Genomic DNA, 25,760 nt, shown 5'->3' on the forward strand with positions numbered 1-25,760 from the left:
AAAAAAGATCATTCAAAAGTAATAAATACAATTTTAAAATGCATTCAAATGTTTTTGCTGGGTCTACCAATGGCTTTGGTCTAACAGAACTTAAACAGGTGCATGACAAGACTTACACTCACAGTAAGTAACTATGAATCACTTTTTATAATTTTAATAGCTTTTATTTAAAAATTCACTCGCAATTTGACAATGGTCTCAATTGACAATTTAGATAAATTCCCAGTTTGATCCATATAGGAATTAACCGGTTCAAGGCTTTAACTTTGATTTAAGTTTACACTGACACATCTTACCCCATGACTCATCCATTTAGTCATGTGGTCATATATGTATGGCCTATTACATAGTTGCCTCTAATTTAGAAGCATTGCGAAAGTTATGAGCATTTTTATTTCTTTATTGTAAAACATATTTGTGACGAATAGTATATTTTCTACTTTGCACACAAAATTGATTATTTATCCAACAATTTTGTCCAGGTCTAAAAATTTTGTCGCATTCATGTTTATATTTTTAACGTCATATTTCTATGAGCCCATGTTATATCCTTTAAGTAATGATTATATTTACCACTCATTTCTTCTTCTTGCCCATAAAACAGCTACTAAATTTCAAAATCATTACCCTCTCACTCCCGATTACAGTAAATACTCCAGAGACAATATATGAAAATTATTTTTATTTTGGTACAGGCATTAATTGTGTACATCTCAGCACCCCTATGGAAGAGAGGCTTCTTTAGACAGACAGTGACGAGAGGGCACCATGATTATCATCACGGAAACACAGAGGACAGTCCGATGATCCACAGCATCTGATCTGAGGAAGAGAACAACGCACCTCTCCGTGTGTTCACACTTTGATCATTTGTTCAACCTGGAAACGTCACACGTACACCACAAGTCTAAGTGAGCATCCAACGACAGCAAGGTATCAAACGGCGTGACATTTTATTGTGGTTTCGGTTTCAGTGCAGACTTGGCCATTCCTTTTTTATTTTTTGAGAATTAAAATGAGTCAACATTCTTATAACCATGCTCCTCTATAAAGTGGCAATCATAAGCACAGTACATGCCAAAAGCACAGCTGCCCGATACATGACTACTGAGATCAACAGTCAGTCTCTATTCAAGAAAGAAAAAAATGATTTAAAAGAAAAAGAAAAAGAAAAGAAAGGCTGGCTGGTTTAACTGGAGCAGCTGACTGTAAACCATGAGTGCATTGAGAAAAGCACCAGTCAACATCATATTCTAGGCCAAAAAGGTACAAATTAAAAGAATGCAAAGGCATTAAGGAAAACATAATTTATGGAGGCTTGTGATTGTGCTCGTTCATCAATAATCGTGTTATAATCCGTGCCGGGAGCTACTATAAAGGGCAGTGTTAGTTACCAGGCACAGAAAATATAAAGCACAACCATCAATCTAAAAACCCTAAAAATCCCATTAATTAATTCTAAACGTGTGGAACTAGCTGACACTTAATTCATCTGGCTAAGCACAAAGTAAACGTTAAGAAACTAACCGAATATAGTCAACAGAAGAAATGATGGCACCCGGAAACGATTGGTCTTGAGAGAGGAATTGGAAAAGGATATCAGCACTGACGAGAGAAGGACACAGCCTAAAACTTCTCATAACCTCATGTTAGTACTCGAACTCAAGGAATTATTTCATCCATATAGACAAGACACAAAGACGTCCTGCGCATGCCGAAGTCAGGACGCGGTTCCCCACATTTGAAAGAGAGGTCGTCACTATCTAACCGAGGGGTTTGCGATGGCGTCTGCAGGCCAGGCCGCGAAACGCTTGACGACTCACAGACAAAAGGCCAACAGACTCGGGTAAGCACTGCACGTGAGGACAGTCTGAGCGCAGCCGTATCGGCGCCGGATGCTCGGATTCTTCCACCGGTTTAAGTAAAAGTGGTCACAATTCTCCTCCACTTCCTTGCAGTTTCCGCTCACCTCCATCCCCTCCCGATTCAACCTTTAAAAACCCACTCGCACGCACACTTAAAAGCCCACCGCTTGCACACACTGGCATCAGTTTAAGTGTTTTCAATATGAAACAATGTACACACTGAAGTCAGATTCTAACAGTTTTAGGAGGCCCCGTCCAACCCCGGCGATCTCTCCGACGTCCGAGACGTGAAGAACGAGAGAGAGAGAGAGATGAGGAAAGGAAGAGAGAGGAGGATGGAGGGGACTCGCTCAATGCTCGAGAGCGGCAGTATGAAGCCTCGTGATGTCAGAGTATGAAGACTCTCTGCTTAACGTACGGCAGATCTACTTCAGGACGAGGTGAAATCCATCACTGGTGTCATCTGAGGAAGAAACGGTCAGAGAGATGATGTAGAGAACGGGAGAAGCATAGAGAGGTTTTATTTGTAAATGTTTTTGGTGTTATGGGAAAATGTTTCACCTTGTATTGTGCTGACAATGAAACTGCTCTCATCAAGGAAGTTATAAACCATCTGTGAGAGAGAGAGAGAGAGAGAGAGAGAGAGAGAGAGAGAGAGAGAGAGAGAGAGAAAGAGAAAGAGAAAGGAGGATCATATATATTAGGACATATTTGAGTTACGAAGGTCTTGTTCATGCTGGTCATCTGATTTGTTTTTCCAAACCTGATCTTCAGAACTGACTGATTTTGAAAAGTGATTAAATTACATCGGTTTGTTCAAACAATATAGTCGATATCATTATTGCTATAATAATTACTTTTATATTAAAACATAAAACCAGTAGCTGTCAATGTTAGCACAGGGTTCCCACACCTTGGTTAACTTCAAATTCAAGGACCTTTCAAGAACTTTCCAGGTCAAATATATCCTCAAATTCAAGGACTTAATGTGGGGACACATTTCAAGTGAGAGCAATCGTGTTACCTTGTAAGATACATTGTTACAGTTTTTTTTGTGTCAAACACAACTATGCAAAAAAACTTTTGGCCATATGACGGAGAGCAGATATTCTATTTGTCGTATTTCTGATTTGCATAAAATTGAAGAATATTCGGTACATCCAATACTGTATTCTAAAATGATCTGATATGAACTTTTGCATGAAACGTTGAGTTACCATCGTTGTAGTTTGGTGCGAAAGCACTTAACGGGAAACACTTAAAGGAGAACTCAAAAATCGGTGTTGCCTACACCGCGTTATCCTCTTTTTAAAATTTGCACCCTGTTGTTGAGTTCACGCGCATAGGTTTAGTATCTATGATCACGCGCGTGAACTCGACAATCCACTACTGTGGACTTCGACCGAAAACAGGAAGAAAATACAGGTATGTGCGCTGGCTGAATTAACATCATTTTTATTCATATCTTTCATATCTAATGCAGTCAGATTCACCGCGTTCACTCTGAAGGAATCACTCACAATGGCTGGGCACTTGTAATGACACATCAAGGATGTTAAGAGGCTAAAAGCAGGTTTAAAACTTGCCCCATTGAAGTCAACAGGGTGCAAATTTTAAAAAGAGGATAACACGGTGTAGGCAACACCGATTTTTGTCGTTGTTCTCTGTACTGACAGCACTCCAAATTGACAAAAAAAATGAGCTCAATGTTCAAATTGACCGGAGTTCTCCTTTAACGTAACGCGAAAATGCGCGTAACTAACGTAAATCAAGCAAGCTAGTATGCATAGGCCACAAAGTGTTGGCGAAATAACACATTAGTGGACTTTAGGGAATAATATGGATTTTTTTCCAGAAAACTTCCCGCACAAAATAAATTCAATCACTTTCAAGGACCTGTATCTATGTATGTTTGTTTTCAAAAACTTTCCAGGGCCTTGAATTTTTTTTTTTCAGATTCACAAACTTTCAAGGATTTCAAGGACCCGTGGGAACCCTGTTAACAGCTGACATTGGTTTAGTAAAAATTTTTTTTAAAAATGTACGACGTACACTACCGTTCAAAAGTTTGGGATCACTAGGATTTTTTTCTTGAAAGAAATTAATACTTTTATTCAGCAAGAACACATTAACTTGATCAAATGTGTCAGTAAAGGCATTTATAATGTTACAAAAGATTACCATTTCAAATAAATGCTGTTCTTTTGAACTTTATATTCACTAAATAATCCTCAAAAAATGTATCATGGTTCCCACAGAAATATGAAGCAGCAAAACTGTTTTCAACATTGATAATCAGAAATGTTTCTTGAGCAGCAAATCATCATATTAGAATGATTTCTGAAGGATCATGTGACACTGAAGACTGGAGAGCTTGATCAAAGGAATAAATTACATCTTAAAATATATTCAAATAGTAAACTTGTAATAATATTTCACATATGCATCACAATCAATTTATGTGGCTTCAGTCTGTTTTAACAGTACATGATGTTACCATTCATTAGACAAATCAGTCACATGATGTTTCTCACCGACATATCCCATTCATGGCAAATGATAACAGCATAAAAAAGTCCACAATGGAGTGTGTTTTATCTGTGGCATGATGCAAAACATTATTCAAATGAGCAGCCATGGTTGGCCAACTTACACGCGTCACCTGATAACAGGGCGAGAGAAGAGATTGTTTCTGGTCTGTTTACCTGGTCACTGAGTAGTATGTGTATCCCTGTGGGCCCCTGTTTGTAGACTTGGTTGATGTGGACCATCGGCAGCGCCAAGACACTGGAGATTTTCTTAGTTAGCTCACAAGCGGTCATCTCCTCAAGGTAAAGAGCATGGTAAACTAAACATAAACACAAGACACACTTTAAAACGAGACCAATCGAGAGGATTGAACATTTCACAGGATAAAACCTAAATTAAAACACATTACATGTGCAGAACCAAAAGCATACGGGAAGAGTTTGACCTAATTCATCAAAGACAAACAGGATTAATAATTTTAGTTAACACTTTATTTTAAGGTGTCCTTGTTATAGTGTAATTTTACATTTAAGTACCGAGTAATATTTATTAACAACATGTAAGGGTTAAAATTAGGGTGTGTTTTAGGGTTAGTTGCATGTAATTATGCATAATTCACTCTATGTAACGTGTCACAAGAACACTAAAATAAGTAAGGGTTAATGAACAGTTTCGAATGGTAAACAGTCAGTTTCACCAGAACTCCTTTACTAGGTGTCCTCTATCACTTTTTAATGGACACCCTGCAGCCAATCAGAATCGAGTATTCACCCAGACCATGGTATAAAGTGTTACAGAGTAGGGTTTGGTTGCTTATAATAATGCATAATTAACTTATTATTACTATAGAAAGTACATGTCCCGTGTAACGAAGACACTGTAAAATAAAGTCTTACCCAGTTTTACATTAGGCTGTGATGCGATGTGTGATAAAGCAGTAGTAAAAGTATTTTTCCAACACAACCATACGTGAACGTACTTTTAGACTTCGGTGACCTGATTGTTTTCTTGGTAAATGAGTGTGGGTTCTGACCCGAGAGGTCTATCTGTGCTCCGTCAGGCTGTTATTAGAAGTGGCTATAGAGAGAACCGTGTCGGGTTTGAGTTGTGGTTTCACATTTATTTATATAGTGCTTTATAAAATCCATTATACGTTTATATTACATGGCTTGGTTGAATTCTAATGCAGAATGCGGTGTGTTATTTCTTGATACCGTTGCCATGGAAAACAGAGCGTTGCTATGGACGCAGGATTCTAACTATTTGACTATTTTCTTTAGCTGAAGCAATACAATCGTTTATAAATCAATAAACTCCTTTTTAAATCAATATTTTGTGTCAAATTATTGATTTATTTGGTGGCTAGCCATGTAATAAGCGGGATAATGTAGAGCGAGGCGGTTGTTATAGCGAACACAACCCCTTCAGGCTGATTCAAGCTCCGCGTCGGGGTCCCGATCAGCCTGTCGGGGATGTATTCGCTATAACAACCGCCTCGCTCTACATTATCCCTTACATTGTTGCTTGCTGGGTCATATGACGGTTGTTATGGTTTTGTGTTTTGGAGGGCAGCATGAGGAAGATAGTGTTTTTTTTCTCTCAAAGTGGCTTTATCTCATAAGCTGCTGTTTAATAGTTTGGGGATGGTAAGATTTATAAATGTTAATGAAAGTTTTTAAGCTCACCGGTTCACTGATTATGCTTATTATGCATTTATTTAATTCAAAATACAGCAAAACCGTAATATTGTGAAATAGTTTTAGAATTTAAAATAACTTTACCATTTTAATTTATTCCTGTGATCAAAAGCTGAATTTTCAGCATCATTACTCCAGTCTTCAGTGTCACATGATCCTTCAGAAATCATTCTAATATGCTGATTTGCTGCTCATGAAACATTTCTGATTATCAATATTGAAAACTGAATTTTTGTAGAAACTGACTTTTTTCTTTCAGGATTCTTTAATGAATAGAAAGTTCAAAAGAACAGAATTAATTTTTTATCTAGATTTTTTTGTAATTTAATGCATCCTTGCTGCTTAAGTAAAAAAATAAAAAAATGCCAGTTGGTCTCAAGTCTGTCCAAAAATGTTCAAACAGTCTGAATACTGTAATATAATTATGCTCAAATTCCAGTGATAATTAGAATAAGGTTCATTAATATGAATGCCATTTTATGTCACCAATGTGAAAGTAAAACCCTGTGAATTTTGATGTAGTCATTCAGCTTATGCTTTAACATGTGGTTTTTAGTGCATCAGGAAAAAGAAGTGAACATTTGGGTTCATCAATAATAGTAGTTTGTAGAAAGCGATGCAGTGTTGCTGAGCGATGCTGCACTGCATGTTTGTCGTTGCAAAACAATAGATGCTCAGTGACTGTGGTATGTTAAGTTTCCACGATTGATATTCATATACCAGGTATGGATGCGGGACTGCTGTGTTCGCCGTTTTTGCTGCGGCCACGTTTCTCCAGCAGAGGGCTCTCGCTCAGAGACGACTCCAGGGACACGTAGACCGTGAGTCTGGGACGCACTGCTCTGTACAGGGACACAAACACACAATTCTTCAGTTCACTCTTTCAGAAGTATGAGAAAACACATCAGTTATATTTAACATCACTCTTTTTTTTCCCATCCTACCGTGCTTTAAGTGCATTGTAGAGTCTGATTCCATCGGCCGCACCACAAATTTGGACTAAATCCTCACGAGTTAATTTCAGTAGATCAGAACCTAAGACGGGAAAACACTAATTGGTCTCATTATTGACTACTTTGAGTTTAATGGTGTGTGTCTATTAGGGCTGGGTCTCGACACAGATTTCCTAGCTGATTACATTCTGATTCAGAAATTCTCTATGCCACTAAATTTAGATTCAGTCTGATTTTATATTTCTCTTCTATGGTCCATTTTACTTGCGTTTGAAAGAGACTAGTTTATACAGGCCAGTGTTTCAGACTGATTCTAACTGGTCACTTTTTGAACCATTCATTAAAAGAACCAGTTCATAAGAGTCATTTGTTCGTGAATCAATACATTGTATGTTTTTTTTTTTAAATGAGCAGCTCATCAGCACAACTAAGAATTGATATCGGGATCATTCAAATGAAGACTGAGATTAATCAGAAACAGATATTTTTACCCAGCCCTAGTGTAGTTTAATTTTTGCACTAAAACCCGGTCATGTGCATTTGTAAATACCTGAGAAATGGGTGAAAATGCGAGTGTATGAGTTGAATCTGTTCTTAAGGAGCCACTTCTGTGCGTCTTGTATAGAGGACGTGGCACTCAGAGACTGCACAGAGTTCAAAGACTGAATTATTGTCATTTAAAGGTGCAATTGCAACTTAAGGTGAAGTTAGTAAAAATTTGACATACACATATACCAACCTCCACAGACACGGGGCTACCAGCGTCCCCTTGGTGGTTAGGTGAAGATGACTCGCTAAAAACAAAGGTAAAAGCATTAGACAGTGCATAGCTGTGGTTCATGGCACACTCAGAGATGCTTCATGAGCGTCACCTGTCTGGTACTGTGCTGCTAGTAGTGCTGTAGGAGTTTGTGCTGGAGGTGAAGGTCGGTGTAGCTGCTGTAATGGGGTTGACGTATGCATTATCTGGCCATGGAGAACACTGCAGTGGGAGAAGGAGAGATATGCGAGGAGTCAGGGACAGGTAACAGGAAGAAGCGTTAACGTTAAACAGAAACATTACTAAAGTGTAGGCTACTGTAATGACTGAATAGATATTGCATGAATAAGGTAGGTTAGATACAGCAGTTTCATGCACTGCAGGCTTCCACTGGTTTGATTATTTACCATTTCATGTCAAGGAAAAGTTCCATGTTTACCACAGCACAGCTCGCTCGGAGCGTCCAATGTCGGTTCTATATAGGCTAAAAACTTCAATTATTGTTAATAATATTTGTTTCAATCACTGAATGAAGCCTGCTATATAAGAGTCGCGACCTTAAATTGCTTGCACAAAACTCTTGATCAGCACTCAACATTTCCTTATTGTTGTTGTTCATTTAAACCGTTATGCACAGAGAGCGTGACGCCTCCTTCGCGCCGCAAGACATCAAGACGCGCGTAAACGCGTACACTCGCGCCAGACGCTCTATTCGCGTTTGGTGTGAACGCAGCATGAGGATGAGGGTGAGGGTGAGAGAGAGAAAGAGTGCCTGCGAGTGAGCGAGCGAGAGTGAGGTCTGCGGTCTTGGCCATTAGTTGATTTACTTGTTTTTGTGTAGGTAGTACGTTGTCAAATGTGTTTAAACTTAAATAAACTACCTATACAAGTAGTTATGTCTCTTTGTATTAATTTGCCCTGTTATTGACGTAATGCGAGTCATTGACAAAATGCGCAACCATGTTCGAATAGTTCGAATATAGGCTATGTGTTTTTTTTTAGAGAGAATATTCGAACATCATTTTTGAGCAATTTTGACAGCCCTAATGAGTATTACATGCACACAGTGTATGCCGGTGGAGCTATGTGGCGATATGTAATATAATACATGGTTTTATTTTAAAAAAAAGGAGCTTTACACACAACCTTATCAGAGCTAATGATAATGACCTGTTTTGTGTAGTCTTGATTTGGGTGTGTACAGTGGTTTTACATTTAAAAGGGTTGTAAATCTAGTTCAAGTAAATTTTAGCACGCCATAGTCGACTTTTAAAAGGTAATTTCACAAAAACAAAAATGTGGCTAGTAAAAATGCTGTGTGGCTAGTAACTTTGGAAAACCACTAGCCACATTGGCTAGTGAGCAAAAAAGTTAATGTCAAGCCCTGATTATATGTAACATTGAGCCTTTAAAATATAAATTAAGCGCTCAAGTGCACACATAAAAAAAGTATGAATGTGTCAAAAAAAACAAAACAGAAAGGAGACTTGACTCAGAAAACACTAGTTAAACACACTTAACAATACAAATACACTTAATATATAGGATATAATACACAATAACCAGCTTTTTAACAGCACAAGTTTGGTATATATGTTAAGTGTATTTGTAACATTTATGGCGCTGTTCTCAATAAACGATATGGACCAGCTGAAAATGGTGATGTGATTATTTCTGTTAGTAATGAAAAGATAAATGATTCTGTTATTATACAAAATATGCTTTTGTTGATTCATATACCAGTACATAGACACGCAAGTCACACAACCACGTAACTGCACATAGACTTATTATATAGGATATAATACACAACAACAACGCCCCGGAATATTAAACACACAATACACTCAAACGCTACACAGATCTGTGTATACATGATCATCAGTGACGGCAAACAGACCGTGTTTACATGGCGTCTGTGTGTGTGTGTGTGTGTGTGTGTGTGTGTGTGTACTCAGTCCATGTGTACTCACAGGAATACACCGTGACGACATCACTACAGCAGAACAGATATTTTTCTGTCATTTTTTAATGCTATTTAAAGTACATTATGATAAATAAATACTTTGATTTTTGATATTACCTGCAACATTTCAGCCATAAATTAATTAAAAAAATGTAAGCTAGGTGATTGCATTTAGTACCTGTCTAGCAATGTATGCTGAAATATAATTAAGGGTGTGTTCAGATTTTTTAGAGTCATTATCTTTAGGTTTGGTGTTAGAAATAGCAATGTGAATGCTAAGCGGACCAGGACTAAAACTAACCAAGCGAACTGAACTACAAGTGTGAACAAACCCTGTTTTTTTCCGAAGCATCTATCGTGTCATGATGCGTATTGAGTTTGCTCACAAGATTTGTTTTGCGCTTTAGCACTTTCGTTAAGGGAACATAGTAAACATCAACGCTCTCTGGTTTTCACGGTGCATTGTGGGACGTTTAGTGCACTGGAAGGATTTTGCGATTGAGACGGCTCTTAAATGGCCGACTCCTTAATCAGTGCCCTGACCTGTGAACTAGGGAGCTGACTGAGACGCACCCTAGGATAACAGAGTGAGCTGCCATGTAAAGTGGCTAACGTTAGGCAACTATATGTTTCAAATGGTCAGCCATGCTTGAGGTCGATGAATGATAGGCGAATGTTTGCACATCACCTTTTTGTGGTCATCCTTTACCCTCTCGATATGATCCTACACTTTGGATTTCTTGCCTGACACTATTACCACATGTCCATTATGTACTGCGGTATTGGAGTTTTTGGAGTATATTATCCACTAATGTTTGGTCGACTATTAAGGGGCAGTCCCAGAACCGACACGCACTGCTGAAGGAGACTGATCTACAAACAAATATGGACAAAGGTTTGTGGTCTGGAATGAGTGAACTGAACACAGAAGAGGAGAGTGGGCGCTTACACTTCCTCTCTTGCTCTTGGCGATGGAATCTCCACAGTCTGCAGGAAGTGTCCGCTTGCTGGATTTCTTTAGCTCATGTTCCACTGCCTCCTCAATCACAGGCTCCAATCGAGTCTACGCACACAAGTGAACACATTAGTCAAACACATGTATATTTGAATCAAGTTAAAGGAGCACAAAGTCTTTTTAAAACTAAATCCCCCCCCTAAAAAACTTGTGTTTTAGCGTCCTTGCTACCGAAACAGGAAGTTTAAGAAAAACATATTAAAGGGCTCGTCCCTTCTTCTTTTTAACAGACGATTAATGCGTCACAGCCATGAACCGTGATTTGCTTCTTGCTTGTTACAGGAGGAATAAGCGGTATATATTCTTTCTCTAAAAAGTTTAAATCCTATAAATCAATAGTATTTAAACTAGTATTAGTATTTAATAGTATTTAAAGTACTTTGACATTAGGGATGTCACAGTGAGGAAATTCACTTGGTGATAACACCAGGGGGTGGAGTCATCGTATGTAATTTGCGTGCATTAGAGAGCCGCTAATATGCGCGGTATTGAAATCGGTTTTGACTACGAATTGGCGATCGCGCGGCGGTAATGACCGCACATTTTACAAGATAAGATATTTGTCAATTACGCTCAGGATCTGTTACGCACCAAATCCTCTGTCCATCGTGCTGTCAGTCATCTCTTCTTACTCTCATCATGTGAAACCTGACTCCTGCAGCTCGTGCTGTATATAGAGCAGAGCACACGCTTTCAGAAGTGTAGTGTCGACTGTCCAACTCAACTAAATGATTTTTATTTCTATGAAGAAAGCTAAACGGCAGTGGTGGTGGTGGTGCCGGGGTGGGCAAATAGAGTAATCGGTGTACACCGCGTAACACCGACTACTGCTGCAAGCCTATTGGACATGAGATGAAGACTCAGCTTATTTTAGGCCTCTGATATTAAATTCGACATAAGGTGATTCCTTCCACATGCTGGGTGTAACATGACCAGATAAATGCTATTCACTTTATCTCAGCAACCCCTCATTATCGGACTAAATTAATCACATGTGACAAATACATCTATGAATAGGTCCTTTTCTACAATCAGGAGCCGAACACTTTCTTTTATGCGCAGCTGCATCCACACCAATCGGTGCCAGAGTAAAATCCAAGATCATTGTGTAGGAAAACAAACGAGCCAACAAAACGTTACTTAAATATTCTTGCCTCTGACAGAATAGTGGTATCATAAGAGGGCTGATATTTCTCTTTCTCCTGCGGAGTCCTTTTCTCCATCTTCTCTCGGTCCGTTTTTTGTTTTCTGTCTGCTCCCTTTGGCTGTTTACAGCAAGACAAAGAGAACCACTTTAGTGCATCCTGAAGACTTATGTCATATTAAATGATTCAAAACAAGCTTTTTGACAACATAAGCATTCGGTATAGTAAAAATAAGTGGGGTATGAATTCAAACCTGAGGTCTTTAACCAAATATACATTTCCTTGCATTTGATGCATGCTTGCATGCATGTGACGTCACCTTAAAGACTTTGATCTGGCAGCTGGCGGAGTGCAGGTGCTCAGTGTATTCTCCGCTTTCATTTTGTTTAAAGGTGTCGATCTGGATCCGGAACGGAACTCCTTTCTCTCCGCCGTGTTTCCGCGGGGTGAACTCTGTACTGATGCAATGGACCTTCAATGAGAGAAGGAAGGAATGGAAGATAATTAACGTGGAGCACATGATCACTTCCTGGAGCAGTTTGGAGATTACACTTGGCATGCGTTACACGATTTCTGCACAGATGACGTCTGCATCGCTCTTTTGAGAGTGACAGAGAATTTCTGGCCAATGAGATTGTGCTTCAGGCATGTTCTATTCATTAGCTACACCAAACAGCTGTGGGTATCTTGACAGCAAGCACTAAAATTGACCTGAAGCAATACGCACCAGTAAATGTCTAACTGCATATTTATGTGCTTATACAGGAGCATCTTGCATAAGAAAGACAGAAGCATCATCAAGTAGACAGTAAATGGATATTCAACCAATAGCATTTAATGTCCAGAATATGATGGCAACATTACTGAATATTCCTATCAGTCTAGATATCAATGTCTGAATAGAAAACTAAACGAAATGTAATTCACTAGAGGTTCAGATTTTTTTTTTTTATTGCTGCAGTCTATTTAAAATGTTTAATTTGTCTGAATTATTTAAAAAAAATCTGTTTAATGAATGATTCAATGACTCACTCATAAAGACTTCTCTTGTTTCATTACTGGATGAATCAGGATTTTTTTTAACTAATCTCTTGAATGAATGATTCAATGACACATGCATTTTTAAGAGTCTCTTGTCGCCACCTACTGGCGTAACGATGTGATCGATACAATACTTGAAGCGTCAAGGTAAATTGACCCTTCGCCTTCGCCACAGGCCAATCGTGGCTTAGCAACCGTAACTTGGCGCGGGAGGTCTGGCAAGCTTTCGAGCGAGGGAAACATGGCGAAGCGTTGTGCAAATCTGATACCCGGTATCCTAAAAGTTTGGACAGGGGGGTGGAATTTTTTCCCTTCCCGAAACCTAAAACCCAAGGGGAGAAATGCCGGGATGAAAGGATTAACAAAAACACCTAAGTTACGTTTGCCCCACAACGTGTGAGCAGTAGCCTGGTGCGCTAAAAATATAAGCGGGAGAAAGTTATCATTGCAAAGTGGTCAGACTAATGTCTTGTGTCTATTCTACAAGATTTATGGATACGCTGTTTGATTTATAATTATTATATTATTTTCAAATTTCACTCACCCTGCTGTGCATGTACACAGCCGTTCCTCAATTTGTGTGTTTCCTATTTGAATGGTCAGCGTACGAGGCGGCTGCTGCTGCTTGCGCTGGGACCTATAGGCTTTAGCTTCAATTTTGATTAAATTATTCTCTAATCGGTTGCATATGTCGTGGATATATTCCTCGAATGCATACTGCAGTCCCTTTTGTCTTGCTCTCTCAGATATTTCACCTGTTCGCCAAAAATGACTAATTATCTCCTTGGGAATGTCTGACACCGGTGCATTCATACTGTAACGCCGCCTTCACACTGGCAGTTGAAATCAGCTCCGATACGGCTACGAAACGACCGGAAGTCATTCATTTCCTATGGAGATTCGCAGACCGCATGCGAATGGGTGCGAACCGGGTCCGAACGAGTGCGGTGCGAAAAAAATCGTGTCCGTCGGTCATCCGGATGCGTTAAAAAAATTGAACTCTTGCGAAAGGCTACGGACGGTTCCTATCCGACAATTCCAGCGGAAGTTAGCGTTGCTATGGTACTGATAAACAAACCTGAATTCTCAACTTTTAATAAAATAAATAATGATTTTATAACGATAAGTTGTCATGTCATTTTTTTATTTTCATGATTTTCTAACGTTATTAGGGCAGTTAATACAATTAAAAGCCCTATATACCACTATATCACATTTAGCCGACCTGACATATCAACGTCCTGGGGAACTTTCCTCCACGCAGCAGCCTTCAGATTAATGTCTCTATAACCCTCATCAGAGAGATCATACAGAATTGTACATTCTGACACTGACAAAATCAACCGTTAATCTCTCCGCCATTTTTGTTCTACTCGCTTCCGAAGCTTTTCAACGGTGTAGTACGACGTCCGCTGGGGGCGTATTGCGTATTACGGAGCTGATTTCAACTGCCAGTGTGAAGGCGGCGTAATAGACGTGCCAGGCGCGAAAGCTTGTCTGGCGTAGCAACAGTAACTAAGGAGGGCGGGGCTTAGCGAAGGGTCAATTTACTCTATTTTATTCACTACCGTAGACATCAATGACTACGTTTACATGCAGCCAATAACCCCTTCAAAACCGGGATATTAGCAATAACCCGGTCGCGCACGGCCATGTAAACACCGGCAAAAACCCGGATATGATCCCTGGGGTACCCCTTTTCTAACCCGAATATTTGGTCATGTAAACGCGTATCGGCATATCCCCATCAAAAGGAACATTGATTTGTGTTCTGCGCATGTTCTATTCGCAAGGAATCTTGGTCTTTTGAGTAGAGACGGCGCATACAAAAACCCGCGTGCAGTATACCGGAAGTAAACAAGAAGTAGAGGTAAACATGGCGAGACGCAGCACAGCACCAGACTTTTGGAGCGAGGAGGAAAGCGCAAACAAAGGGGATCGCTATCTGCCCCGAACTATTCATTATCCGCGTGCTGCTGCTGTTGTTGTTGTCTTTGGATACAGGAAGAAGAATCGGAAATGACGCATATTGCGTCTTAAGGTTGTCCGTACGTCCAGACGCTAACCGTGCGTCACCGTTTACATCGGGATATTGCCAATTGATTACAAATTCCATGTATATAGGAGTAACTCTCTCTGCTCACGCATGTAAACGGGTTATTCCGAATGTTTCAGAAACCCAAATAGTGACCTTAACCCGAATTTTAACAGCTTGTAAACGTAGTCAATGTTTGTATCTGAACTATAAACTTTTATCCCAGTACTTCTGTGATCATTTGATGGTGATACTGTGTGGTTGAATAGACTGTTTGTGAATCTGTTTCATATCTATACATGACAACTGCTCTCTCTGGGTCAGAACACAGATCTGAACGATCGCTGTGATCGTACTTGTCAAAGGTTTAATAGACAAAGCCGAATTGTTGTCATTTAGGAATAAGATTGCATGGGTGTTTGAACCGAGATCATGATCTTTTAACGATTAACCGTGCAGCTCTACCACAGGCCTTAATTTTAATCATAAATTGAAAAACCCCATTATAAAACCCTCGAGAGAACCAGTCTTCTGGGTTTTGACGTTATTCCGGCAGCCCCGACAAAATCAAGTCCCTCCCTACATTTGTGTTATTCAAGAAGCCATTTCATTCAGATGTGTGTCACAATGGCGAAGAAAAGACTATCGCAACTTCCGTTTAATGCTGACTTTAACCTTTAAACCACATGACATGAGTGTTTGAACTCTTGCGTGTGCTTGTGGTGTACCTGCACAAACACGGAGGCTCGTTTGGAAAGATCCCACAGGAACTCTGCTGCGTTTAGCTGTGACGTGTGTGTGTTGGGCTCGGTGATGCCAACTGACATGGGGATATCTGTAACAGACACATGACGCACAGTAAAAACTCCCTCTCCTGAGGCTTTATGCTGCTTTGAAACGCTTATCCTGAAACAAAACAAAAAAGGATTGAATAAAATGATGACGGCAAACTAATGTAATCACACAACAAGCTCTCACCGATGTCGAGGAGGCGGTCGCCAGGCCGATTCCATTTCCAGCCCTCCAGCTGCTGGTGCTCCATGTACTGAAGCCTTCGGTCATGGAAAACCACCCTAACTAAACTCTATAATTCACCCCAAACCAAACACACACAAACACAAAACCATCAGGACAAGCAGCACTCTTGAAGAGCCATACCACACCAGTCCTTCCTGCACCGCTCAATCTACTGCACCACGGCACAACTTGAGTTGTGAGCTTTTAAAAATACAGCAAGACTTGGTCAATTGAGTGAAGGATGATTCAAAACATTAATTTGTGATGCGATTCATTAAAAAGAGTAATTTGTTCGTGATTCAGATTAGATTGGTCATGCTGTACATTTGTTTCTGTACACGGCGAGCAAAGATAACGCAAAATAAATATCGTCTATTTACTGTTCAAATGTTTGGGGTGAGTAAGATTGCGGCTTTGAAAGAAACTAATATTTTTTTCAGCATTCATGCATCAACTGCGTAAATTCATGCATAAATTGTTTAAAAATTGACAGTAAAGACATTTATGTTACAACAGATTTCCATTTCAACTAAATGGTGTTCTTTTGAACTTTCAACATTGATAATAAGCATCAAATCAGCATTCTTGAGCATCAAATCAGCATATTAGAATGATTTCTGAAGGATCATGTGACACTGAAGACTGGAGTAATGATGCTGAATATCCAATATACATTTCCTTGCATTTGATGCATGCTTGCATGCATGCGACGTCACCTTAAAGACTTTGATCTTGCAGCTGGCAGAGTGCAGGAAACCAAATATCTCTCCATTTGAGCTTGATTTCGGTGAAATGTTAATAATACAACGACACGTGCAAGTTTCTGATCATTTCTAAAGCCACAATATCAACTTTGACAACACAGTGTTTAATTATTTGCAAAAATACTGTGCTTTTTCCATTTCCTGAAAAGCATACGTTTTGGCCAGGTTTCCGCCCGACAGCGATTATTTATTTAACCACAAGCGCTGTAGATTCACAGGTGCAGGAGACGCCACACCACACAAAACCTCAGGCGCACAGCACTGACAAAACACACATGATCTCTCACCTTCACAGTCTTGTTGAGTTCAGGCATCTCCCCTATCTTCCTGTTATCAAGCATTCGGATCTCGTAAGACTGGCCTGGATGGGAGGGGAGAGTGTGTTATTGAAAACCTCCTCTGTGTGTTCTTGCAGGGGGATAGAGAAAGAAAACGACATGCCTTGGTTCAGGTAGGTGAGCGTCTCCTCGTGAAGCTTCACAGCCGGAGAGGTGGCGGCACACAGCACATACTGAAACGGAGGATTCTTGGTGTCAGACTCCACGGGAACGCTAACATCTTCCTGCTTAAAGATGGGCAGAGCCAACACATCACTGAGAAACAAAGACAGACACACAGAGAAACAGAAGTTATGAAACTGTGAATTATGTTGTTAGGACCACAGACCCTCTTCAGTCAGAATGGAAACAGGTATATAGGAGCACGCTTTCACCTATAGCGCTTTAGAAACCACACAACACATGATCGTTCGTTCACACTTCTGAACCACAAACAGAGAGCAAATGTTCTTATCAAACTACTCTGGTTTTACACACATATATTAATGCACTACTGTTAAAAAGTCTGGGGTCAGTACAATTTAAAATAAACTGAATAATCTACTTTTATTCAGCAAGGATGCATTAATGCGACAAAAATGACAGTAAAGACGTGTAACATATTGTATATTTAAATGCTGTTCAAAGAATAATGAAAAAAGGATCACGTTTAAACATAAATATTAAGCAGCACAACGGTTTCCAACATTGATAATAATCAGAAATGTTTCTTGAGCATCAAATCATCATATTAGAATGATTTCTGAAGGATCATGTGACACTGAAGACTGGAGTAATGATGCTGAAAATTCAGCTTTGATCACAGGAATAAATTACATTTTAAAATGTATTACAATAGAAAATAGTTATTTTAAATGGTAATAATAATAATATTCCACAATATTGCTGTTTTTACTGTATTTTTGATTAAATGCATGCAGCCTTGGTGAGCATAAGAGAAGAAACTTCACTCAAAACCATAAAAAAATCGTAAAGACCCCAAGACTGTGTGTCACGAAATTAATAACAATTAAAGTGCTCGTATTATGCTATTTAAAGGTTCCTAATTTTGTTTTGGATGTACTGGTTGTAGAGTATTAATAGGCATCCTGAACGAAATGCTGAAATGACAACAAGCCAAAGTCAAAAACACTTTAATTTTCTCATAATATACATTGCACTTCACCTCATTTCTCTCAAAGAGTCTGAAAACGGTTCATTCGAAGATTCAGTCTCTCTAAACCCCGCATGCTCGGCTCTGATTGGTCAGACGGGCCAGTCTGTTGTGATTGGTCGACCGCTTACAGTGTGTGTCAGAAACAAAATGCCTATAGAGAGCCTAAGTCCCTCCCCTTCCGGTGGACCACAATGAGACCTTATTTCGGAAAAATATTGTATGGTAGTCAATGGCGAGAGACAACAAATATTTTGATCTCGTTTGAATTGTGCCCTGAATTACACATAATGATGTTTGTCAATTTAAAAGATAATTATGAAAGTCAAGAAAGTCGCAGTTTGATGTAAAACTGTTGAGGTATAAGACTGTGAAAATACGTAATTACAAAGACTACAAACCCAAAAGGCGCACATGTGACGTCATACCTTTTCTCTCAATGAATGAAGCTAACTTTACTGAAGCTAACGTCTGTCATTCTTTCTATAGTCTTACGTTATAAGACTTAAGTTATAATCATAACGTTACGCCGTCATGCCTGAGTGTTTTGTACCAGACTGCACACATACGGACATAGTGCGAGACGAGAGATGTAGTTCATTGAGCGATTTTCACATAAAACTAAATGTTACTCTTCTGTTTTATGACAAACTGCGACTTTCATAATTATCTTTTAAAATGACAAACATCATATGTGTAATTCAGGGCACAGTTCAGACGGAATAAAAAGATAAGTTGTCTCTCGCCATTGACTACCATGCACATTTTTTCCGAAATAAGGTCCCATGAGCCGGAAGCGGAGGGACTATTGCTACATCTGAATTTCAGCTCCGGAAGCTTCCTCAGTGCTCGTCACACAGTGATATGATACAACAGGAATGATAGCGTTGGTTTTCCGTATCAATTCCAGCACGAGTTCCTCCTTTGGAAGAGCATTAAAGTGGATTTGCAGGAAAAACAGCGTCTTCTCATCACGTTGACAATATGAACCAAACTCTTCCAGTCTCAGCTACAACTAAAGTGTTTGAGGGCGGGGCAAAGTAAACACTGTTCACGAGCAGCCAATGAAGACCATAGGCTGGCATTATGCAAATTTGTTAGTTTTGTAACACTTGATGACAACTCGTCTCGGCAAATCAGAAACAATTATTTCTTTTAGAAGAAATTAACTTTATTTGTCATGCACTTTGATTAAAACTTTGCAGATCTTTTACATTCACAAACAGCCAGATTACACCCTAATATCCAAAAAAAAGCATAATTAAGGCACTTTAACAATAAAGAATTATTATTTTACACAATATTTACTCTGCTATCAGGGGGTTAATAAATACTGCCATGACTCTGTGCTCAAAATCTTCTCTGGCACATGCACAGGCGGGCTCAGGCCGGAGCAGCGACAGCTAAAGACGCTGAGTCAGTCGGCTTGACATGACGTGACGTTCGCCACAGTGCGGCCCGCTGGATCTGCAAGTGTTTTCTGAAACATGAGCGGCTCCACTGTAACATTCCGTTCCACAGCTGCTCATTCCACATGATCGCAAGACAGATAATCAGCATCTCACACCCTCATTCACCTCAGCACGAAAACATCACATTAGCACCCTGTCACTGCACTGACTTACACACAAACTGGAAAAATCAGAAGCACATCTACATGGATATTAAACTCATCCGACCCCTGTTCAATGAAAACGCAGCAATATCTGCAAGTAACATTCCTGTGCATATTTCCTAATAGTTCAATTGATAACGCTATAGTTCATTCAAAACTTATTTTGGTCATACTTTTAGAATTGTGCATGCAGCTTTCATGACCTCATTAAATCAGAAACTAAATGTTTCTACTTGCTTTTAAAGATGTATGTCATAGAATCATTTTAAATGATCTAACGAATGCAAAAAGGTGATTTTATTGAGTAGGTTTAAACCTTTAAGTCTGTTGACAGGTTTTGCCTCGACTACCATTAACACTGTCTGGTCGACTCGAACGCCAACAGAGCACTGTGTGTGTGTCAACTGCAAAACTGCAGGGTGAAGAAACCTGACACGACAGGGGGAGAGAGAGCATGTGAACAGCTTCTTCCTTCAGTCTCACACTACAGCGCTCCCACCAACACCCGACAAACCTCCACCACTGACCATACACACTCTCGACTCGCACTGAGGGCTTCACACACTCGCAGAATAACGGAGCGCTCCAGGGAAAAATGCTGATGTTGCTCTTTCCACCACAACCTCCAGAAGGCTGCCACATCCCAGACACACGGTTCCATGGAACCGGACCTCAGGCGCATGTGTATTCCTAACACGCAATGGCCGCGTTTTTTTCAAACTCCTCATGGCCAACTGGGAATAGCGAGAGACTCTAGTGATTTGGGAAAAGCTACAGATTAAATGTGCTCCAAAATGATCATTAATACCCCGATGAAACTGACGTATGCCACTTCCAAAACTGTGGATGCCGAAGCACCATTAATTCATGGGAAAAACAATGCATATCTATACATTATTTTTTAGCACAATGATGTCAACTGAATGCCAGAAACAATAACACACAGAAAAATACAAGATTAAAAGACATTTAATAATGGGATATTTTCCAATCTGTATTATAAAAAATAAATAAAAAAAATCGTCAGACAGTGAAAGTGAACCATGTGATTTCTAAGCAAAAAAAAAAAAAAAAAAAAATCACTCCGCCCAAGTAGCAGTGCTTCGCCTTCTGAGAATATAGTTCCCAGTATGTATACGGTTAGAGGATGGCTGTGTCTCATATGACCTTGTTATTTGTACACGCTCTGACTATACAAATCACAACATGTAATAGGGAAATGTTGGCGTTATTTTGCACTTATTGGGAGCAGTATGCTAGCTGGAGCCATTTACCTCCAGTCTTTGTGCTAAGCTAGGCTAGCGGTGGGTGCGTCAGACAGAGTTACGGCACGCACGGAGATGAGAAGGGTATGTATGGACTTATCTAACTCTGGGGGGATACGGTGAATAAGCTGAAGTCCCAAAAAGTCAGTGTGTGCAGAGGAAAGAAAGATCTACAATCCTATGGATCTACAATCCAAAGATCTACAATCCTATGAAGCACTGCAAATGACAAAATTGAATGGATATTATATATAATTATATATATATATATATATATATATATATATATATATATATATATATATATATATATAAATAAATAAATAAATATATATATATGTGAACAGTACATTTTATTTTTTATTGGTAACCAATGGACTGGTTCATTGGAGTGTCCTTTTGCCATGATTTGATTGGTGGCAATTTCTTTGCAGAATCATGGGTAATGTTGTTAAACAATTATTTTAAAAAGTTGAAATAATGCAGCCTGATGGCTTCAACAAAAGCATGGTCTATAACACTGATTAACAGCCTCGTATCTCACAGTAGGTCCGCCTTTAACGTTTCATAAGCTATTGTTTAAAATTAATTCCACTTTGGAGAATTTATTGGATTTTTACGCGCCAGAGAAACATCACTGTCTAAGAGTAATTAGCTGGTGAAGTGGATTTACTTACTGTAGAGTTAACGAAAGTTATCATGAGCTTTCATTGTAATGTTTGAAGCAGATATCATAACATATGTCAGCAGACCGGGAAGATTTTAAGATGAGGGGGTTCATTCATACATTCATTCAAGGGGCGGAGCTACATGAGGTCTATAGGTTCCCTCAGGAATTCTCTTTAGTTATTTATGGTTCGTTTACACAACAGAGTTTTCAAACTAAAACTGAAAACTTTTAATGCGTTTTGGCGGTTCATTTACACTACAGCAGAATTTTAGGCGGCCTGAAACCACAAACTTCTGAAAACAGGTTTTCCAAGCTTTTGAAAACAATACCGCAACTGTCTCTGTGTAAACTACAAAAACAAGAATTTGTGAAAACGGTGACATCACGCGCATGTGTTCAATCTATTGCCACGTAGTTTTTTCTTTACAAAGTGACAGCGCAAACTACTGGCCTGGCATGAATAATGTAGATTTTTTTTAATCGTTTCCGCAGAATCATGAACAGGGATCATTTTCACAACATTGTCGGCTGAATGAGAACAAAGCTTCGGTTTTTAGTACATTGTTCTCATGTAAACGTGTCCTTAGAATAGCAGCTTTACTTATTATTTAGCGACTACAAATTGAACATTATCACTATAATGATTTTCTTCAAACAGGTTTCCTCAACCACCATATGCCATTGGCCAGTCAAACAAATAGCCCCGCCCCCAAACTCATGCCATTGGTTAGGCCAGTGTTGTTGCCTTGTGCTGGCACTGAGCGATGATATTTACATGTTAATGCTTACTCTGTCTTTCCATATGCAACTGGGATATGAATAATTGATCCACAGGAAAATTACACATTTCCTCATGCTGAAGTCACATAGCAAAAATGCTGACAGAGACAGACTATCTCGAGGATATGACCTTCATCCTAAATATTGTATCAACTGTTTTAGAGTATCCATAGCTGTTCAATTACGTAATCATTAACCGTTTGCTTTCTATGCAGTATCATGATGTAACGGAGTTCAACGGTCGCCTCAATTTCTTTAACCAGTTAACGTGCGATTCACTAAACGTTTTAACGCTCTTTAAACACCACAAGGGAAGGAATTAACGTTAAACTAATTACACATTTTAGCGGTTCATTTCATATCTCAGAACAGAGCTCAAAGAACACCCTGTTCCAGGAAGTAACACTTACTTCCACCGCGCTTGTTGTCGTTTCAGCACAACCACGTTATGGCTACTCGGAGGATATTTATTAATACTCTACAACCAGTTTGAAACAAATATCACGTCTAGTTAGCTCTCAAGATGGTCAGACAGCATTCGGATGCAACTCGTTGTCTATTGTTTTGAGCTAGCTATAGCCACTCTCTTATATGTATATATAGGCATATTTAATACACCAGATGACAAAAACAATCTCGCGAATTGCCATTTGATGAATAAGGGTATGAACTCTGCAACCTCTGAACACAACCCGGTTGGAATCCCGAGGTTTGCAACATAAACATTGAGGACAAGACAGCTAGCCAACTAGCTCGCCGTCATATGTGCATCGACCCCCGGCTTAAGGACTCTTGGAAAGCTGCTGATCGGTTTGATGATGCTCTAACCTCATGCTGTACGCGCCAGCTCCGAGCTCCTGGCCGATGCCAGACAAACTGGCATCGAAGTCGTGCACAAGCCCAGACTCGATGGTCGCATCGTCCATCTTCAGCACCCACGCCATGGCGCCCAGATCCTTCTCCTCCGACTCTAACCGGAGCGCCGCCAGCTTCACCTCGTACACACAGCACCTGCGCGGGGCTCGCGTTGCCGCAGAGTCGGCTAGTCCCACTAGAGTCGGTTAGGTGGCCACCCGCGGAAGGCTAGCTGTTGAAAGCAGGGCAAACGGCTCTAGCCCTGACTGCCGTGTACCTCGCCATTGCTTCAGTTTCACAGTAACAGAGGCGAGAAATAACAGTCTCGGGATGAGCTGAGGCGTCGCGAATCGACTCAACACCGTATGATCCGTTTCCAGCTCCCGTATGTTATCCCGTTTGCATCAACACATCATATCTGTATGCGATCTTCCATTATATAAAGCAGGGTGGGAGGACGCTGTTGACTGTCACCGCATTCACACGCAATGTCCGTTGGGCTGGCAGAGCTCGCGCGCGCGCTCACCTAACGTTAATCCTAAACGCAGCACGGTGTTTTTACACTCGCTGTCCTCCGAAAGCGCTCCCGTAATTTCATCGTGCTGCTGCTGACCCCGAGGTTTGATCTTTCGGAAGAGGCCAAAGATCACGACACATCAACACGGCCCTCCGTCTGCCACCATTCAAACGCGAGATCGCTTGATTCGCTTCAGCCGCAGCAGGGATCCGGGTCAGGAATCTGACAGCCAATCACAGTCCTCTGCGAGACGCGCTCAGCCAATCGGCTTCCGACTTCTGTCGTCATCGTCTCCCTGGCTAGGGCTCCGATACAGCCTACAGCTCCCAAACAAAATTTAACCTTTCACTTGCAGCGAATAAATTAAACGACACGTCACCTGGTGGAAGAAATGCAAACCTGTAGCATATTAGATTAGTTGTATTTATTAAATTATTTATTATTATTATAGGATCTAGCTTTTTTTGATCAATGAGTAATTTACACATTTAAGTTCAAAACTGGGATCCATATCAGCATGGCTGTAAAATAACAGAAAATATAGATATAGACAGATTGCTGCTTGCTTACTAGAGATCAAATATAATTATTATATATTTTTGCGTGATATATTCAGCTCCTACCAGGGGCCAGTTGCATAAACATAACAGTTGCATAAACATAAAGCATAACCATAACGTTAAGGCTGTCTTAAAGGGATAGTTCACCCAAAAATGAAAATTATATTAAGTTTTTCCAAACCTGTATGAATTTCCTCTGCTGAACACAAAAGTAGATATTATGAAAAATGTCAGTAACCAAACAGTTGTGGGGCACCATTGACTTCCATAGGTTTTTTTTATTTATTTTTTATACTATGGAAGTCATGTATAGTCAACTGTCTGGTTACCATCATTCTTCAAAATATCTTCTTGCTCATACAGGTTATGGTGAGTAAATGACAGCATACTCATTTTTGGGTGAACTATCTTTTTAATAACTAGTTAAAAACCAGTGCAGTTCGCTACGGTTAATCAGTCTGTCTTTTCGGTATCAAATTAGACCAATATACATTATGTAACTGACTTAAAAACATCTTAAAGAAAACAAATGTATGACTAACTTGTAAGACAAGCTGATGCTTTTGTGGTGGTGGTCTGAACAGGAAGGCACACAGGCCTATAAACTTATATAAATGTATATATATATGAAGAGTTCAGATGCAAAAGCCTCTAAGTGCCATCTGAAATTTTCTTCTAGAATGATCATTTTTATCAAGCTTGTATATTTAAGTTCAGTAATTTCACCTAAATGACAATTAATAGGTAATTTTCATTGCCATTTAAGTGAAATTACTGAACTTAAATATACGAGCTTGATAAAAATGATCATTCTAGAAGAAAATTTCAGATGGCACTTAGAGGCTTTTGCATCTGAACTCTTCATATAGTAATAACACTTTATATGATAAATTCATTGTATATTCTTTGAAATTTAACCAAGAAAATATATTCAAATAGAAAAGAGTTTGTGAAATTGTAATATTTCACAATTGTCCTGTTTTTACTGTATTTTGATCAAATAAAAACAGCATGTGTGAGCATAAGACTTTTCAAAAAAAGAAAGAAATATTAATAATACTAATAATAATATCAACCAATGAAAAAAAAAAAAATTCTTTAAAAAGCCCATTCAATCAAGTTGATATATATAAATTTTTTTTTATACAAATAAAGTCAAATGTTCGGATTGGTTTCATTATGGACAAAAAGTGGAAAACATTCTTCAAAATATATTTTTA

At 39.4% G+C, this 25,760-nt stretch overlaps 1 protein-coding gene across 3 annotated transcripts; it reads right to left on the reverse strand.

Annotated features, from left to right (window-relative positions):
* Positions 1–667: 667 nt before the first annotated feature.
* On the reverse strand, positions 668–25,138 carry ubp1 (upstream binding protein 1). Of its 3 annotated transcripts, none has more exons than XM_082185894.1 (16): positions 23,437–25,138; positions 17,229–17,380; positions 17,075–17,148; positions 15,985–16,090; positions 15,735–15,841; positions 12,250–12,402; positions 11,940–12,050; positions 10,720–10,833; positions 7,917–8,026; positions 7,784–7,838; positions 7,595–7,706; positions 7,036–7,126; positions 6,812–6,933; positions 4,571–4,713; positions 2,427–2,478; positions 668–2,328 (listed from the first exon to the last, which is right to left on the reverse strand). In XM_082185894.1, the coding sequence occupies exons 1-16, from the start codon at positions 23,550–23,552 to the stop codon at positions 2,291–2,293; spliced, it is 1,656 nt and encodes a 551-aa protein (XP_082042020.1). In that variant the 5' UTR covers positions 23,553–25,138; the 3' UTR covers positions 668–2,290. The 3 variants fall into 3 exon arrangements, with proteins under 3 accessions (XP_082042020.1, XP_082042021.1, XP_082042022.1); XM_082185895.1 differs by having other exon boundaries at positions 7,595–7,688; positions 7,772–7,838; XM_082185896.1 differs by having other exon boundaries at positions 7,595–7,688; positions 23,437–25,137.
* Positions 25,139–25,760: the final 622 nt, after the last annotated feature.

Source organism: Leuciscus leuciscus (genome assembly GCF_965113295.1).
Source record: "Leuciscus leuciscus genome assembly, chromosome: 12".
In the NCBI taxonomy this organism is placed as follows: domain Eukaryota; kingdom Metazoa; phylum Chordata; class Actinopteri; order Cypriniformes; family Leuciscidae; genus Leuciscus; species Leuciscus leuciscus.

What these genes read in the sequence shown, in the direction of transcription:
- ubp1 (XM_082185894.1), bottom strand. Translation starts at nt 23,552, where the DNA reads ATGGCGTGGGTGCTGAAGATGGACGATGCGACCATCGAGTCTGGGCTT. An exon ending in CGACCGCCTCCTCGACATCG is followed by an intron (nt 15,842 to 15,984) that starts GTGAGAGCTTGT and finishes TGTCTGTTACAG; the next exon opens with ATATCCCCATGTCAGTTGGC. An exon ending in ACATACTACTCAGTGACCAG is followed by an intron (nt 2,479 to 4,570) that starts GTAAACAGACCA and finishes TCTCTCTCACAG; the next exon opens with ATGGTTTATAACTTCCTTGA.